Source organism: Quercus robur, chromosome 6 (genome assembly GCF_932294415.1).
Source record: "Quercus robur chromosome 6, dhQueRobu3.1, whole genome shotgun sequence".
Taxonomy (NCBI): domain Eukaryota; kingdom Viridiplantae; phylum Streptophyta; class Magnoliopsida; order Fagales; family Fagaceae; genus Quercus; species Quercus robur.
The window spans coordinates 51,604,886-51,622,110 of record NC_065539.1 but is presented as its reverse complement, the minus strand read 5'-3'; the positions used below and the strand labels follow the sequence as shown (position 1 = coordinate 51,622,110).

Sequence of the window (17,225 nt, the reverse complement as noted above, 5' to 3'; positions counted from 1 at the left end):
CCATTTTTTTATTCATTATATATTTACAATCCTTAAAACTCCAAACTCCCCGTGAAACTAGATTATTTTATATTACAAAATCCCAACTCCCCATGAAACTGTCACCCAAATTAACAAAAATTTCTCAAAGCAATTGAAAGCCTAGACTGAAATAGCCTCCTGTACACCACGAAGTAGCATAAAATACTTTTGATGTTGGCAATCCGCCATAATAGTTACCATAGTATAGTCACTTTTGCTACCTTTTGTAGAGCCAACTTTGGAGAGGTTCTCTATGATTTTCAATGTTGGTCACGGTTCTCAAGGGATTAGTGAGATTTTGGGATCAAAGCTCCTAATGAACATCTTAAGACTATATTACATGGATTTATTCATGTAATTACTTGGTATAGAATGAAATCAACTGCTTGAAAAGCTATAAATATCAACATTAGCCCAAAATAAAATATTAAGACTTATAAATTCCTAGTCATATTTATGATGTAAATCTCTCTTTCACTCTTTCTGCTGCCTAGGATGAATTGGCTAACCTGATATAATTTCTTCCCCCTCCGCATCTATACATAACTCCAGCCCCCCTCATCACGAGTTTCTGCATCAATGCAATTGGAAAAAAAAAAAATCACACTTCCAGAAGATAATTTTAATTAATGCCTCAGCATTTCCATATTCGAACTCGCTCAAAATTATGGCTTCTTATTGAGAAAAAAAAATGTAGAATACACTGATACAATGAACAACATGACAAATTAATTTTGATTTTATTTTGTAAGAAAGAAAAAAAATCATGACGCAAGATGCTTCAGTAGATAATGGCAGCGCCAACCATTCCATCGTGTAATAACTACGAATCTCTTTATTGCTTGGAGGATACTTGGCTTGATTTTCTAATTCCCTGCTTCTTTACAAACTCTTAACTTCACGGTGCTTTTTGAGAGGGGTCCGACATTGACAGCTCTGCATACATATTAGCTATTGCTTTTGCAAAATACTCCTTTGCTTGAGGTCTCTTAACCTGGTGGAAAACAAGAAAACAGTCAGAGATTCATTATTAATTAATACATGCAATAGTGCATAGCTCTTAGGTTATTGAAGCTGAACACTTGCCTTAAAGGTAGGAGTAAGCAGACCATTCTCCAGCGTAAATGGTTCATGCACCAAAGTCACAGCTTTTGCAAATTCAAAACCTCTCAACTGCAAATCAAATTTATAAGTTATGAATAAAATTTGTCAGAAATCTCAGAAGGTGCAATCGGACAGCCAGAGCAGCATAGTATTTGCGATAACTTGCCTGAGCTTCTCTCCCAATGGCATCCATATCAGCCAAGACAGCAGCCCTTGCTCTGGGATCATTGCACAATTGCCCTAAATCTTCATACTGCATTAACACATTGAGAATCACAAGTAAGATACGTACGGAATTTTAGAACTTTTCCTTTTTTCCTATTACCCCTTCCCCCATCCTCTTTTTCTCTTCTACAAACGAAACCCAAGTATTACTTTAAGACGAAAAAATGAGGGCAAATGCATATTCCTCCTAAGAACAATAAATCTTTCAACAGCAATGAAGAAAAAGAGTTCGGCCTTCATTCATTCTTGAAGGTTGTCCATTCCTCCCCTTTGAGCAAAACAAAGGTTAGACCGAAAATTTCTAACTGGACCTAGACTGGCTTCAGTTCAAGAATAGATAGGTAAATATCCTACCCAATCATGAGACTCTGAATTCAAATGAATCATTCTCAGCTGATAAATAAGACGTTATTAAAAGGATAGCTGGACACACATAACCTACAGAACAGTTTTCCTGCACAGGTATGTTTATCAGTTACATGGTCCTTGACAAGGATAGATGAAGTGGACCATTGGAAATACAGGATACTGAACTGATAAAGATAACAAAACTAATAAATCTTTTCACTAACAAAATTTTATTTTCTGCCTTATTGTGCCTATAAGATGTAGCACCAAGCTAGCATGCATCCCTATGCATTTGATTTATCCGACTCCTTTTCACCTATTCAACATTCAAGCATATAGCTAGGAAAGATTTTTTTTTTTTTTCACCATTTTTATTAGCATCAATATTTTCCTCATTGGCTATAACATTACGAGGCCAAGTGCACATCTCTGAATGCAACATGAAAACAGTTCATACTTTATGAAGTTCATTTGTCTGTAGTTAATCATTACTTTTCTGTCAGATTAAAAACACTAAATCAACACCTTAATGCCTTCAGAAGCAGCCCATGCTTTTAAAACATCTTGGTCCACTGAGACAACAGCAACTAAAGAAGAATTCAGGCTGTCACCTACCAACAGGAACAAATAATCAGTCAGCAACCCAAATGTGAGAGCTAGAGAGAGAGAGTATCCAGCAATAGAACTCCATTTCCTCACCATATATAAAGCACTGGGCAATGAATTTGCACTTTGCATATACATTCTCAATTTTCTCTGGAGCTATGTACTCTCCCTGTGCCAACTTGAAAATGTTCTTCTTTCTAATTTAATTGACAAAATTCAGTAAGCTTTCACATCGTCTAAAAATCATAAATATTAGATTGCAATCACAAACTTTTCTTTTTATTGGTACGTTGCACACACCCAATGGGCCTTGAACCCACAACCTCACCCTCCACCTAAAAATTATAAGGGGAGGAGGAGCCAGCTGAGCTAGAGCTCATTGGCTGTAATAACACCTAAAATTAACGTGGATCCTTATTCATATATGAGCTCAGCAGAATGTATTTTCTGTACAATTCTGACTAGATATAAGAGGCAGTGCATAAAAATTAATACAACCATCTTGTCTTTAAAAAAAACCTTATGCACAAAACCTGAAGGCACTTCAATTGCTTCAGCAAAGCCCAGTGCATGTTTCAAAGAAATAACATAAAAGACTCAAACTGGAGCATGAGCATTATTGCTCAAAATGAACAAAATTTTCATCGCTCAAATAAAGAGCCAACATAAATCTACAACACTAATTTTATAAGTGATGTTTTGGCATTCTTTTTTTTTTTTTTTTACAAGCAATGAAGATTTTATTGACATCAAAAGAAGAGTCGCCTAAGTATGCAGGGATTATACAACTAGGGAATCAACCACGCAAATTATATAAATCCATCAAATCAATAACAGACCATAAGGACTGACTACGCAAAATTGACATCTATCCATCAAAGTTCTAAAGAAAAATAAACTACACAGCTGCTAACAAAGGTTCTACCAGCCACTCAAATAATGACAGAAAACCACGCTCTTACATTTGATTAAGTTTTGGATATTTCATGGTTTTGAGGACTTTGTAAGTTCCGTTGGAATTTTTTTCAATTAGGAAATTTACAGTGAAAGTAAATTGCTAAAAGTTTCAATATAAAGATGATAATCGATCTATGAAACATTGTCATTGACAATTACTTGGGAGATATTAAGTTATTTTTCTAGATAATTCTGTACATTATGACAGACTAGACAAATTTCATATATTTATTAGAGTTTAGAAAAATAATACTTTCTCTTCAAAAAGAAATTTTGTTGATAGTTTTGTGTTTGATCGGGCTTGGTTGAGGATCAGCCCATCACTCAACCCGATTGTGTCAGGTTAGAAAAAAAAAAAAAATGTGTGGGGGAGGGGGGATGCCATCCTACCACCACTGGGTTATTGGCTGAAAAATGGTTTCATCGGTTATCGGTCAAATTTTTAATGGGTCTGGTAGAGTTGTTGATGATGAAAAGATTGAAAGGTGAGTGAGGCCATTGGCTACTGTCAGATCTCGATCTCCACAGCCATATCTTGACCTTACCAAGGTCAGATTGGCCTCCCACAGCCTTTCTCAAAGTGTCTTGGCTACAAATGGCGGTGGCTGTGGAGAGATAATAGGGGCCAAAGATCAATCATGACGTAAAATACAATGCCCATTGAAGGAGCGTTAGAAACAGACCAAATGTGTTAGATCAGCCTGGGTGGGTTGGGTTCGTCGGTTGTTTGTTTAAACCTAATTTATATGAATTACGACTAACTTTAAGATTAGAAATTTAAGATATGTATGTTTACAATACAAAGCTTAAAAGGATGCAAACCTCGTTCTCAAAAAAATATAGTAGAAGGGCCACAAATGTATATTAAGCATACCTCACAATGACACATACATTAAACCCATCACAATTAGAAAAATGAGAAACGTGTCACAGTATACTAATTTGAGTAGAGACAAATATTTAGGACGGTGTGATTACCTATCAATAATTTTTAAACGACCTTCAGGTAACCACATCCCTATGTCTCCAGTATGAAACCACTCGTCTTCATCAACCACTTCTTTCCTGTCCAATTTGATTATATCATCAGATGTGTTCATATTTGACAGATTTAACAACTCTGAAAAAAAACAGTAAACAGGTAAGCTTCATACGTCTGCACTTCATCTTTGTAATAACCTTTGAAAATAATGGGACCCCTAACACAGATTTCACCGCGAGGATAGGGCTGGTCGTCAGATGTGTAGTTCATTTCTGGGACATCCACAAGCTTTATTTCTAAAAAAAGGAAAGATCAAATAAGATCATAGTCCAAAGTAAAATCAGAACATAAAACAAAGATAAAAAGGAAATCCTGCATCCAAGAAGCCCAATTGTTGTACATTCTTTTCAGCTGATAGGAATAAAAGCAGTTCAATCTTTAACATATTCATTAAGTCATCATTCACCTTATTACAAAAATCCTATTGGCTTTAAATTCTTTTCAAGTTTTCAAATGAAAGCTCTTCAATCTTCAGCACATACATCCAATGACTGCTTAATATCACATCCTTACACAGATCTCCCCCTAGCTATGATAATTTATCTATACAAGTTGCCTACAAAGGTCAATTGCATATGCTGACAATAAAAAAAACATATGGGGAAATAAGCGCAGGAAGATATACCAAGAAACATGAATATACATATAGGTAATATACAACAAAAACACTCCCACAATACCCACATGTACAGATCAAAAAAAAAAAAAAAACTCTCCCACATGCACACACACAGAAGACAGATCTATAGGTATCAAAATTAGCCTCTCATTGAACTGGTTCCACAAAATTAGCCTCTCATGTAATAATTATCACCATCTGGTATGATCTAATGCAATTACAAAAGTCAGCCTAGCTTAACCAAGTGAATCTCTGATATGCAAAAACCAATACCACATCCAACTCTCAATATAGCAAAGTTAAGGTTGCAAAAGCCTTAAGGCCCAAAACTTATGTTTGTAAATATGTGTTCTATCCTTAAAAAAGAACATAAACTAAGGACATCTTCAAATTATGAATATTTATGCATGCAGTTTTGTGCCAGCCTATTAGTTGGCTGGCTATCCATGAAAAGACAAAAAGTCAGTGCATCCTATGCTGATCAAATTTTGTGTAGAGTTGCATGTTATATGGTATCAACTTAATAGCAAAACCAATTGGTGACACCAAAAGTCAGAACGTAAAATTATGTAAGACTCGCATCAATAACTCACCACAAGCTGGATTAGGAGAACCAACATGGCCGGATAAATTGTCACCCTCATCCATACCGCTTATAACACAAGAAGTTTCAGTCATGCCATATCCTTCAGACACTCGACAACCAAAGCAGCTGTGAAGTATTATCATATTATTCAGCCGGAAAAGAAGAGGGGAATAAGAACAAAAAACATGTATGTACTAGGCATTGTATATTCCTTGAAAAAGAAAAAAACTTACATCTTTAGAAAGTCCATGACATCGGGAGACAAGGGTGAGGCACCTGATGTCATGAAACGAACTCGTCCTCCGAGCCTTTCCCTAATCTTATTGAAAACCAATTTGTCCCACATGGGAGATGCATTCTTTCCTAAAACAATCATCAATAGGCACCAAAAGGGGAATAGTTACTTGGGAGTGTAAAAGAAAAAAAGGTTAAGAATACAAGCCATGAGGTTCCTCCTCTAGTCCTCTGTGACTGACACCAAAGAATCTCATGAAAGTACAATGCAATTTAACCGTTTTTTTATTGCATAGAACACAATAATAGATTTGAAAAACTCCTACATCATTATATGTAGCAATTTAATTTGTTTCTTGAGTGAAAATTAATGTTCTAGTGGGTTATTCTATCACGTGAATTTACATGGCGGCAGCTAAAACTTGCTTCAGAGAAAGTTGTAGGATAAAGGAGCTACATGAGAATGGAGGAATGCCAAACACATTGCAGATATATTTCAAATAATCAAATAAAAATAAATAAAAAATAAAAACCCATATCTTTTGATAAATGAATTCAAATTTTTCAACCAAAAGAAATATTTCTAGAGTCTGAAAACAAGAATGAAGCTTATGCTACAAAGATCATATTGATGATATATTTTACCACTCAATATTGCTTGTTTCTTAGCATTGTAGGCAGCATTAAAGAGCCTCTCCCGTAGCCCACCGGATGTCTTCACAGCATTCAAAATACTGCACATCAAAGCATTCAACTGAATGAGTAAGTGAACATATTAGCTGATGTTAAATAAAAAATTTCAGAAGCAACAGACAATGATTGTACCCAGCATATATTCTATTATACAGTCTAGGAACACTGCTGAAGATAGTAGGTCTTAGAGCAGCAACATCATCCATTAGTTTCATGTTATCCTGCATACAACAGTTTCAATAGAGAGAGAGAGAGAGAGAGAGAGAGAGATGGTAACGGCTCTTCACATAAGAATATATGTAAATCAGTCAAACATCTACCATAGGTATCACCAAAAGGTCAGCCAATAGTTTGCCTTTACAGATCGGCTACTAAATTAAAATAAGATGATGGTTTATATTTAAGCAATAAGATTGCACATCAGCACAGTTACTAACAGCAAACTGTTTTTTCCAAAAAAGTTGATGACTATAACAAAAAGTAACAAACAAAATCACAATTGTAACCACTACAAGATAGACAAAAATTCTCTAAACCATAATGCATTACGCTTGATACAAAGCAATACATATTTGCTCATAAACAAAATTTTGGATTAGCATATTGAATTTAAAGCAGCATATTACATTGATTATGGGATTATTTCAACTCCTTTAGCAAAATTAAGGACAAAAAAATTCAAACCATCTTGTCTTGGCAAGAAAAAAATCATCTTTTATGACTTCTAATACATGGCGGAAAAGGGGATAGGTTTCATACCCCCTGGTAAAATCCAACAGCAACTCCATTATATACTGTCGCGATCTGGTTAACTCGCTCATATATATGTGCCAAAGGAAGATATGATATGTAACTGGCCAACCAAGAAAAAAAGGTACTTTCAGCAAACACTAAGTGGTTATTTATAAATTTTAAACATTATTAAACAATAAGGATGTATATACCATGCAATGGACAAAACCACTGATACTCACACATCTGACGATAAGAATTTGACAGTGAGGGAGGTCCCAGCAACATTTGCAATCAAATTTCCATGTGTCAAAATAGCTCCCTGACCAGATTTCATGAAAGGGAGAAAGGAAGGATTGAGGGAGTAACACTTTATCATTAAATCATTTCTGCAATTACTCAATATATCAGAAAAATTGAGCAATCATAGTACACTATACCTTTGGGGTCCCAGTTGTACCACTTGTGTAGCAAATGGTTGCAACATCATCAGGTTTTGGAGGACAAAAAGGCTGAAGATTACTGCGGCCCTAAAATGAAACCATTTTCATAATGAGGAAACAATTATAATATCTAGCACTCAAACAAAGCCAAGTAATCATGTAAAAATATCCTGATATAGTTATGCAAACAGAACTTGACAAAAATTCTCATGAACATGTCATAATATAGAGAGACTCATTTATTACAATGTATGAGAGGATAGCCAATGAGATCAAATGGCACCCCTTCCCTCGTAACAACAAGGTGAAGAATGAGGTCTTAGGTTCAAGACTCATTATTACGTGTGTAAATTACTAATATAAAAAAAAAAAACACATATGGAGAATAAACCCATAACTACTAGAGAGAAGCTGTAAATTCCGCTGCATGTATGAAGACAGGTATTGGTTTCTTTAAGTTCTCCAAAAGTTAGCCATGAGAACACGGCTGCATGAGTGAGTGACATCTGCGTGCATGTCCAAAATAACATGTGTGTGCACGCGCATTGGATCCACATTTGCATCCTTAAACAATCAAGAAAAATTCAAATTTTTTTTTGAAAAATTGAGGTTTGATCTTATTATTAGACCCTAGGAGAGTTGAGACGTTCCCTTGGAAAAGCATTCGGAAGCCTACAGGTTCAACAATAGTGTCAATTCTTTCTTTCGGCTGCTTCTTTTGGGATGAGTTGCTGTTGTATGTACAAGGGGGCTGGGGAGACAGTGGATCATTTGTTGTTGCACTGCCCTACTACCAGGGAGTGGTCTTTGCACTTTTTGGTGTTTAGTGGGTGATGTAATAGTGAGAATTGAAATCCCATCCTCATTGTTTGATGTGGTGCATTTGGAGGGAGAGAAATGCCAGAAACATTGAAGGCTATGAGAAGTTAACCTTAGATCTGAAATTGCATTTCTGAGGACTTTGTATGAGTGGTTATCAGCCTCGGGGAAGTTTTCTTTCTCAAACTTATTGCAGTTTCTTGATAATTGTACTTTCAAAGCTTAGATGTAATATGCATCTAGCATACATCTTGTGTACTTTGATGTTCATAATTTTCTAATAAAACTTATCACTTATCCAAAAAAAAGAAAAAAAAACCAAAGCCTTTAATCCCATCTATGTATCCCTCCTGTCATTCATTGAAGTTCTGCCCAAAACCTGGAAAAAAAAAATTTGTTGATAGCAAAGAACACAGTAATTAGTTAATTACCTGACTAAGCAGTTTTGAATATGTTACAACCTGAACTCCTGTTGTTGATGGAAGCGATGGAATTTGATCATCAATCCCTCCAACAACCTGTTTATTGAGAAATACAAATGAAATAACTAGAGCAAGGAAAAAAAAGTTGCAGAATCAGGGAACAAGCTGTATATTCATACCACAATCAGACGCACTGTTGGAATATCTGACAAGAAGCTCAACAACTGCAAATTCCAAGTGACATGACATGAAATATTGCAGAAGCAATTGAAAATCATAAATTGTACATGGAAAATAAGTTTTGTAAAAGTATAATTTTTGTAAACCTTGATGGCCAAGAGATGCCAAAGAGTAGGTGCTTTCAACATCTTGGATTAATAATAATTCATAAGGATGAAAAGATTGAAGAGAATGTGAATCGTAGGATAAGAACAGTTTGGATGAAGTGGAGAAGCATATCAAGAATAGTGTGTGATTGTAGAATACCTTTTAAGTTAAAAGTATGTATAAGATAATTAAAGACCAACCATGTCCTATGGTACTAAAATGTTGGGCTATTAAAGACCAAAAAATCACTGTATCTTAACTGAGAATGTTAAATGGAAAAATGTAAATGCAAGCAAATATAATATTTGAAAGAATTTCTCCTAAAGATAGACTCCTATTGATGAAACAATGAGGGAGACTCACTTAAGATGGTTTTGTCATGTGCAGAGGAAAGCAATGAATGCATCAATGAGGAAGAATGAGTTTATTCAAGTCATGGGAACGAGAAGAGAAGGTAGAAGAAAACCTAAAATAACATTATTAGTAGTAAAAAACAGGACATGCCAATTAAAGAGGTGATGGAGAGTATGATTTTGCATTAGGATAGATTGGTATGAAAAGCAACCAGCCCTAGTTAGTTTATTGAGGATTTATAACTATGCACAAAGTTTTGGGAATAAGGCTTGGTTATAGTTATTTTGGGCGATGATAACTAAATCCCATTCTAAAACGAATATGTTTTCAGGAGAAGTACTGATGCTATTAAAGTTAGCCTCTCCTAGACTTTATATGGCATTGTTTATGTTAAAACACAGATAAAGTAGAATGTAAATTTCACTCACAGAATTCAATGTCTGAGGTACACAAAATATAACTTGCACAGAAGCATGATTTACAATGAACTTGACAGCATCCGGACCTGAGAAGAACACAATAGTCTACATTAACATCTAAAGGCTAGGCCAAGCAGGCAAGATTGTATTAAGCTCTACTTAATAACCAGTGACAAACCAAGTGTGTCATATAAAGGAACTGATATGGAAGAATATGCAGAACAAGCATGATCAACAATAAGCCACTCAGGTCTGTTGATGAAGTATAACCCAATACAAGATCCCTGTAAAATGAAGCAACATAATTAGATGCTACAAGGTAAAAAAACCAAGGATTTACTATAAAATATGAAAATTTTCACAGGCAATCCAACCAAATTAAATTATAAACTTCAATGAAGCACAAAATTATTTAAAAATAGAATGTTTATCAAATATTCACCTTTGGTATCCCATGATAAATTAGGCCAGAACCTATTTCTGATCGAGCAGTAGCTGCTTCTCCATAAGTCATCCATTTGTACCTTGAAGGGTGAAAATGAATGCAATGAATGAGGAGACAATATCATAAAAAAAAAAAATGAATGAACACAATACTTGTAAAGTTGAAAACTTTTTGTAGCAATATTACAGGAAAAGATACATACTCTCCAACCGTTCCATCAACCCGAATTCGTGTTCCCAGATATTTGTAATCTCGGAAAGTTTCAACAGCGTGCCTATGTTTTCAAAGAAGATAATCATTAAGCTAACATCTAAATGAAAGAAGACAGTGCTTGTTACAGTTACAGTGAAAGTTGTTGAACAAAGGATGTGTTTGTTACGCAACAAATTGAGAAAAACAAAATAATTCAGGTAAAATTCCATTTGCTAACCGCTTGTTCATTAGGAACTTCTCAAAATCTTGGAGAAACAAGTTTCTAAGTTCAAAAAATAAAATGTCATCCCACATCTTGTTCTAGAATATATTATCCTATAACCACAAACCAAAGCTTTCAGGTTATTAAATAGAGGTACTAACGATCTCCTCATTAAAGTCTGAACCATTTGAGTAATTAATGCTGTGGTATTACCTGAAAATTGGGGTGAAGATTTTTTTTTTTTTTTGGGGGGGGAGGGGAGGAGAGGACTGACAAATATAATTCGTTAAAAGTTTTTCAATCATAAAAAGCCAAGAGACTTGTAGTTCAAGTGACATCTCCTGCTATCTCCAACAGAGACGTCCAGGGTTTAAATCCTCTCATCCCATTATAACTATCAAAAAATATATATTTTCTGTGAAACAAAACCAGCTTAAGGAGTAATTTAGCCAGAAATTATTGGGGATGCTCACACAAAATTATCGTGCAGTGTACCAATTTCAGGATGATCATGGAATCTACTCACAAGCTTCAAAGGAGAATGTGCTGATCTGCCCAACAAAAGGGGGGAAGCAGTTATTGGGCAATATAGGACAAAATGGAAACCTAGAATAAGCAAATCCAAGAAAATGGGAAATTCCTACCTGTGCACATTCCACTTCCCTGTTTGCAATTTCTCTGGAAGCACAACGCTGTACCCGTGATCTGCTCAGTATTTTATGCAAGCGGTACTATATCAATAATGTAATACAGGTGGAATATAAAGAAACATAATCACAAACAGCAAAATTGGATACATATTCTAATACTGTAAACTGAATTAACACGCAGAATATATATATATATATATATATATATATATGTCCATAACTTAACAATTAGCAGCAGACAGGCTAGAACTAAAATGATAAAGATGGCTGTCAAATAAATATCTGCTATGAAATCATGGCCTTTGTTAGAAAATGAAGAAGCTCTGATACTAGTTTATAGCGCAAAAGGTCCTCCAAAAGCACTCCCACGCAAAATTGATTGTTAAAACTATTATGAGCTTGAGAAAGATCTCACAAATAGAAAATAGGAACAAATAAAACTAACAAGAAAAATTTGATTCATTTATACACAAGAAAAGAACATTAACGATTTACATGATTCAACTTTAGGGGTGGTGATGAGGACAATATTTCAGAAGGAATTTATTGAGATCACAAAAGTGATACAAAGGCACTCCCATAAAACCCAAACACCGATTACACCCAAACAGCTCTCTCACAAAAATATAAAATTTAGGGCTTAGGGTTTATTCCCTTAACCACACGGTGCAGAAGAGAAAGCATTCTATCTAAAGCAATGAAAAAGAGATATATATGAGCCAGAGTCAGCAAAGTGGTATTATAATAACACTAATAAATGCTACTAATGTCTTGTTGTAGTGCCCGGAAAGAACTCAAGCCCAAAATGAGCAAACCAACTTTAATAGGAATCCAATTCAAGCTACCACATAACAAATCTATACCTTTGCTTGAATTGAATGACGTCTCACAATCAAAACTTCTACAGCGCTTTAGACTTCGTCTCCCATAACAAAATACTTTTGGTTCTTAGTCAAACACAAACAGATGGTGCCTAACAGCCGCAGGCTGATCTATTGATCTTTTCCCTTTTTTTTTTAATCCAAAAACTATTGAAGTTTGCCTTCCAAAGCAATATCCAACTCTTGTTGGATCCCTATACCAAAAAAAATAAAAAATAAAATAAAAAAATAAAAACCTCTTGTTGGATCCAAACATCCATAACTTCGCATTGCCACATGCCAAAATTTTTCATTACATCAAATTTCTATACCTCAAATTTGGCATCAAGGACCACAGTCCATACAGCCAAAGGTTTTGTAAAAGACTCACCTGACATCTTTCTTCCCAATACCATATCCACAAACCAATCAACAAAATTTAAGGCCTCCAAGCACTTGCACACTAGATTGATTGTGAACATTATTATGAGTATAAGATAGTTCTCACAAAAAAATAATAGGAACAAATAAAACTAGAAAGAAAAATTAGACACAACTACAAAAAATAAAGAACACTAAGGATTTATGTGGTTTGACTTAGGCCTAAGTCCAAGGGTGAGGCAATGAGAAAAAAATTCACTAAGAATTTAGGGATATTACAATTCATTACTGTAAGCAAAAATTATTAGAATATAAAATAGAGAAGCAAATTAAGATGTGTACTTTCCCTTTTCAAAGAAAACAAAAGACATTGAGTGGAAGCAGCCTAGAGTGCACATCCTATCACACAAGTCTGAAAAATATGCTCTTTGATTAGAAGAGGAGGGCGCTCAACTCCATCACAGACCTGCTAGTTTCTTACAAACCACAAATTCCACGACACATAAAGGTAAAGCTTGCCACACCCTTAGCTCTGTGGAGCTGAAACTGTCCCTTCCAACACCCCAGCAACTCAACCACAAATTTGAGCCTCATGCAGGTTTAGCCCAAACAAAGAGAAGAAGGACCATATATCTAAAGCCGTGGGACAATGGAGGATCAGGTGAACTATAGACAAGCTCCCCCCCCCCCCCCTCCAATTATTTTTGCACATACAACATCAATCAACTCTCAAAATGTGCCTCCTGCAAAGGTTGTCAATTGTTAGGAATTTTCCAAGGGCCGCAGCCCACATAAAGAACACCTGGGCATATTACAATAGTGACAAAAAGCTACTCTCACAAAACCCATAAGTCAAATACATCCAAAGTGCTTTCTCTCACAAATACAAAATTTAGCGCCTAGGGTGTATTCCCTAGCCGTGCACAAGAGAGAGCATTCTACCTAAATCTATAAAAAAGAACCTAATATATATGAGCCACAGTTGCAATACGGTTTTCTAATGCCACTCAAGCACAGATAATTTCCTATCTATGCACAAAAAGAGCTCAAACAAGGCTAATTTCTTGTTGGCTTGCACAGAGAGAACTCAAGCCCGCAATAAGTAAACCAACTTCAATAGCAATCCGATTCAAGCCACCGACTAAGAGCTTCCACCAATGGGCCCCAACATTCTAGAGGAATAAGTTTTGGTGGCCTCCAATTTCAGGAATTACCTAACTCTAATTGTTGTGCATTTAGAGCAATAAGTCTTCTCAAAAAATTAATAAAATTAAATTAATAGAATACTTGGCAGATTTGGCCCCATCTTTATTGGCAAGACTCCTTCAAAACTCTTTTAGGTGAGAGTGAGAATCCTAGAGGCCTTTGTAAGATTATGAAGTTTTCCAATTCCATCTTTAAAATCAATCTCATCTTTAAAAAACCTTGTCACAAACCCATTCCCATGCCTCACTTTTATAAACTTCTAACCGTTCTTGAAAGCCTTTAAAATATCATTGTTGGGCAGGAATCTCGTAACCTTTTCTTGATTTAGTCCCTAAATCTGAAACTAACCTTCTAGACTGTAAACTGTTAAATTTGAAGGCATTAATCTTGAATACCATAGGTCATCTTGCTCACTTCTTATCCAACGCAAAAACCCTACTTCTAGTTTATCGATCTATTTGCTAAATATCTCTAGTAACCGCCCAAACTTTTCCAGTATAATTAGCACATCATGTGCAATGTATTTATTTCATCTGTCCCTTTCAATTCTCTTCTTCATCCTTGACTCAGTTACAACAAAACCTAACTTCAAAAATGTTCAACTACTCGCGATCATCTAAACAAATTTCCCTAACAAGAAAAAGATAAAGAGAGAGCAAAACCCATTTTTTCCCTGATTACTGAAAAGAAGAGACAAATAGAGCAACACTTCTTGGAAAGCATTCGTGTTATCAAAGATTAACCCGAAAAAGAACACTAGCAAATGAAAGTTAAATGCCTTTAAATTTAATTGGCCTACCAAATCTAGAAAGATGGTTATTCATTTAAAAAATACACAAACAAAAGATAAAGACCCCTAAGTCCTAACTTCTATCTCAAAGCAATGATGACTAAACTTTTCATATATCTCTTTCCCATATGCAAAGTGACCATTCCCTTTTCAATCAAATTTCATTGGTTTCATATTTTTTGCTACCGTGCTTGTGTGATCCTCTTTTTAAGTTGAGACCATGACCAAAACTCCACAGAAATGCCTACTGGGCCCCAAGAAGCAAGTCCACAGAAACATAATAATTAACTGAGCTCTAAAATTCACAGAATTTTATTCTTTTTTTTTCAATTCAAATAAAATTTTAAAAATAAAACCAAATCGAGCACTGCAATTCACAGAATTTTATTCCTTTTTTATTTTAAAAAAATCCAAATAAAAATTTAAACATAAACCTAATCGAGCTCTGAAATTCACAGTTTTTTTAATCCAAATAAAAACTTAAAAATCAAACCCAAAAGTCCTCTTGAATTTACTAAATTCCTAAACCAACAAAAATGACTAAAACCAAATCAAACCCAGAATTCCCTCTTGAATTTACTTTTTTGGATAAAAATTGGAATAAAAACCAAATGACTAAAACCAAATCAAACCCAGAATTCCCTCTTGAATTTGCTTTTTTGGATACAAAATTGGAATAAAAACCAAATGACTAAAAACCAAATCAAACCCAGAAGTCCCTCTTGAATTTACTTTTTTGGATACAAAATTGGAATAAAAACCAAATGATGCCATCTTTTTTATCCCGAAAATATGAAAATTTTCCGTTTGGGCCCCATAGAAACCAACATTCACAGAGATTTATTGGAGCTTCAAAAAGACACAACTAAAATCAATATTCCAAAAGGCCAATATATCAACCACTCTGCCAAACGACACGGTGCAATTATATACACCACACTTTTTGTACTTCACCTACTTTTGCAGCATATTATAACAAAAATTTAATAACCTAGTTCTTTTTTTGTACATCAAAAGCGAATGATCTTACTTTTATAATACTTTTTGTAATAAGCTTCAGCATATCAGAGAGAGAGAGAGAGAGAGAGAGAGAGAGAGAGAGTACCGATAAAAAACTCGCCGGCGGTGAGGTTCGGTCGGAGCTGAGGGAAAGAGTCACCGTCGACGGCGAGATGGCCGTGAATGGCTTTGAGACGACGCTGAGCTGCGATCGAATCCATTGCAAGCCGGTGATCTTGATTTCAATGAAGTCGGCACGTAACACTTCTTCTTTTTTTTCTCTCTCTGTTTGTTTCTCGAGAATATGAAAAAGAAAGAGAAAGAGAAAACGAAAATGCGAGAGAGGGAGAGAGAGAGAAATGTACGGCACGCTTTACAACGCAGATGATGATTGACGATGACGAATGAAGCTACTATATCAGCGTAACTTCCATGTTTGGTTTTTTTTTTTTTTTTTTTTAAATTAAATAATAGTAATATGAATATATAGAACTCTGTATATCTGTGGATTTTGTGTTTGGATAATTCGGTAACTTGGCACTAAAATGGTAAATAAATCACTTTACGTGCGAACATGCACTTTCCAAAACAATTGCTGTGATTTTTACGCAAGTTGGCAATTTCTTTTTGTTGTGAAGATTTCATTGACCAGTTTTTTTTTTTTTTTTTTTTATATGAAACTGGGTGGTACTATTATACCGACATTAATGTAAACAGTTTGATGTTTCTAAACTCTTGGTGGCTTGGTGAGGTGGTCAACTTTGACAGGAGCAATGGATTTGGTGCACATTTTGTTGATGTTTGTAGTCAATTTGGTCTCAAAGCTGTACCTTAAAAATTTGGAATTGAATTTTGTATATATTGTAATAGTTTGGATTAGTAGTTACTTACACCTCTATAATATAATATTCATAATTTTTGGGTTTGATATCTTTGACTAGTATCTTAGGATAACGTGTTGGAAGAGTTTTGAATACGTTTGTTAAAAAACTTTTCTATTATTATTTATTAACAATTGCCATAATGTTAACATGGTATATAATTAGTATTTAGCATTATTTGGCATTTAATATGGTTAAGATTTGTTGTTTTCTTGGAGGAGTTTTCTTCTTGGTTTTAGGAAGGGTTGTTTTTTATTTCAGCCATTGTGAACACGTATGTGTTGCCCTTTTCTTATTGAAGTAACTTTCCTGCCTCAGAATCGGACTTTGTTTTGAATCCTCTAGCATAAAGTCATATTTAGCAATATTTTCATCATCATCTTCTTTTTTTCAACTTCATACCATTATTATATTTAGGAAAAGGACAATTATTACTTTATAATTTACCTGTCAGGTATAATATACAATTTTAGAGCAATCGCATCAAATAAGTGTAAAAATTTCCTTTTTTTTTAGGTTAAAAATCTACTTTTTATTTTATTTTATGTACTCATTTTATAAAACATTCACATCAATTTATCTATTTTACATATTTATTCAATAAAATATTCATTCTTTTATAATTTTTTATTTTTTCCTCGCTCACA

At 34.7% G+C, this 17,225-nt stretch overlaps 1 protein-coding gene across 1 annotated transcript; it reads right to left on the bottom strand.

The window, feature by feature from the left end:
- Nucleotides 1-676: 676 nt before the first annotated feature.
- LOC126689368 (long chain acyl-CoA synthetase 6, peroxisomal-like) lies at nt 677-16,151 on the bottom strand. Its single transcript, XM_050384542.1, has 23 exons — nt 15,804-16,151; nt 11,456-11,516; nt 11,285-11,362; nt 10,599-10,670; nt 10,394-10,475; nt 10,130-10,235; nt 9,961-10,037; nt 9,031-9,075; nt 8,861-8,947; nt 7,608-7,697; nt 7,410-7,489; nt 7,195-7,288; nt 6,568-6,656; nt 6,388-6,476; nt 5,742-5,871; nt 5,516-5,634; nt 4,416-4,539; nt 4,240-4,326; nt 2,398-2,501; nt 2,224-2,309; nt 1,292-1,378; nt 1,108-1,194; nt 677-1,015 (listed from the first exon to the last, which is right to left on the bottom strand). The coding sequence occupies exons 1-23, from the start codon at nt 15,916-15,918 to the stop codon at nt 920-922; spliced, it is 2,085 nt and encodes a 694-aa protein (XP_050240499.1). The 5' UTR covers nt 15,919-16,151; the 3' UTR covers nt 677-919.
- Between the last annotated feature and the right edge of the window lie 1,074 nt (nt 16,152-17,225).

Bases quoted from the DNA above. Each gene is read 5' to 3' on its own strand.
- LOC126689368 (XM_050384542.1), bottom strand. From the start codon at position 15,918: ATGGATTCGATCGCAGCTCAGCGTCGTCTCAAAGCCATTCACGGCCAT. The intron at 11,517-15,803 runs GTACTCTCTCTC...AATACTGAGCAG, and splicing joins CGCCGGCGAGTTTTTTATCG to ATCACGGGTACAGCGTTGTG. The intron at 5,872-6,387 runs GTAAAATATATC...TGATTGTTTTAG, and splicing joins GAAACAAGCAATATTGAGTG to GAAAGAATGCATCTCCCATG.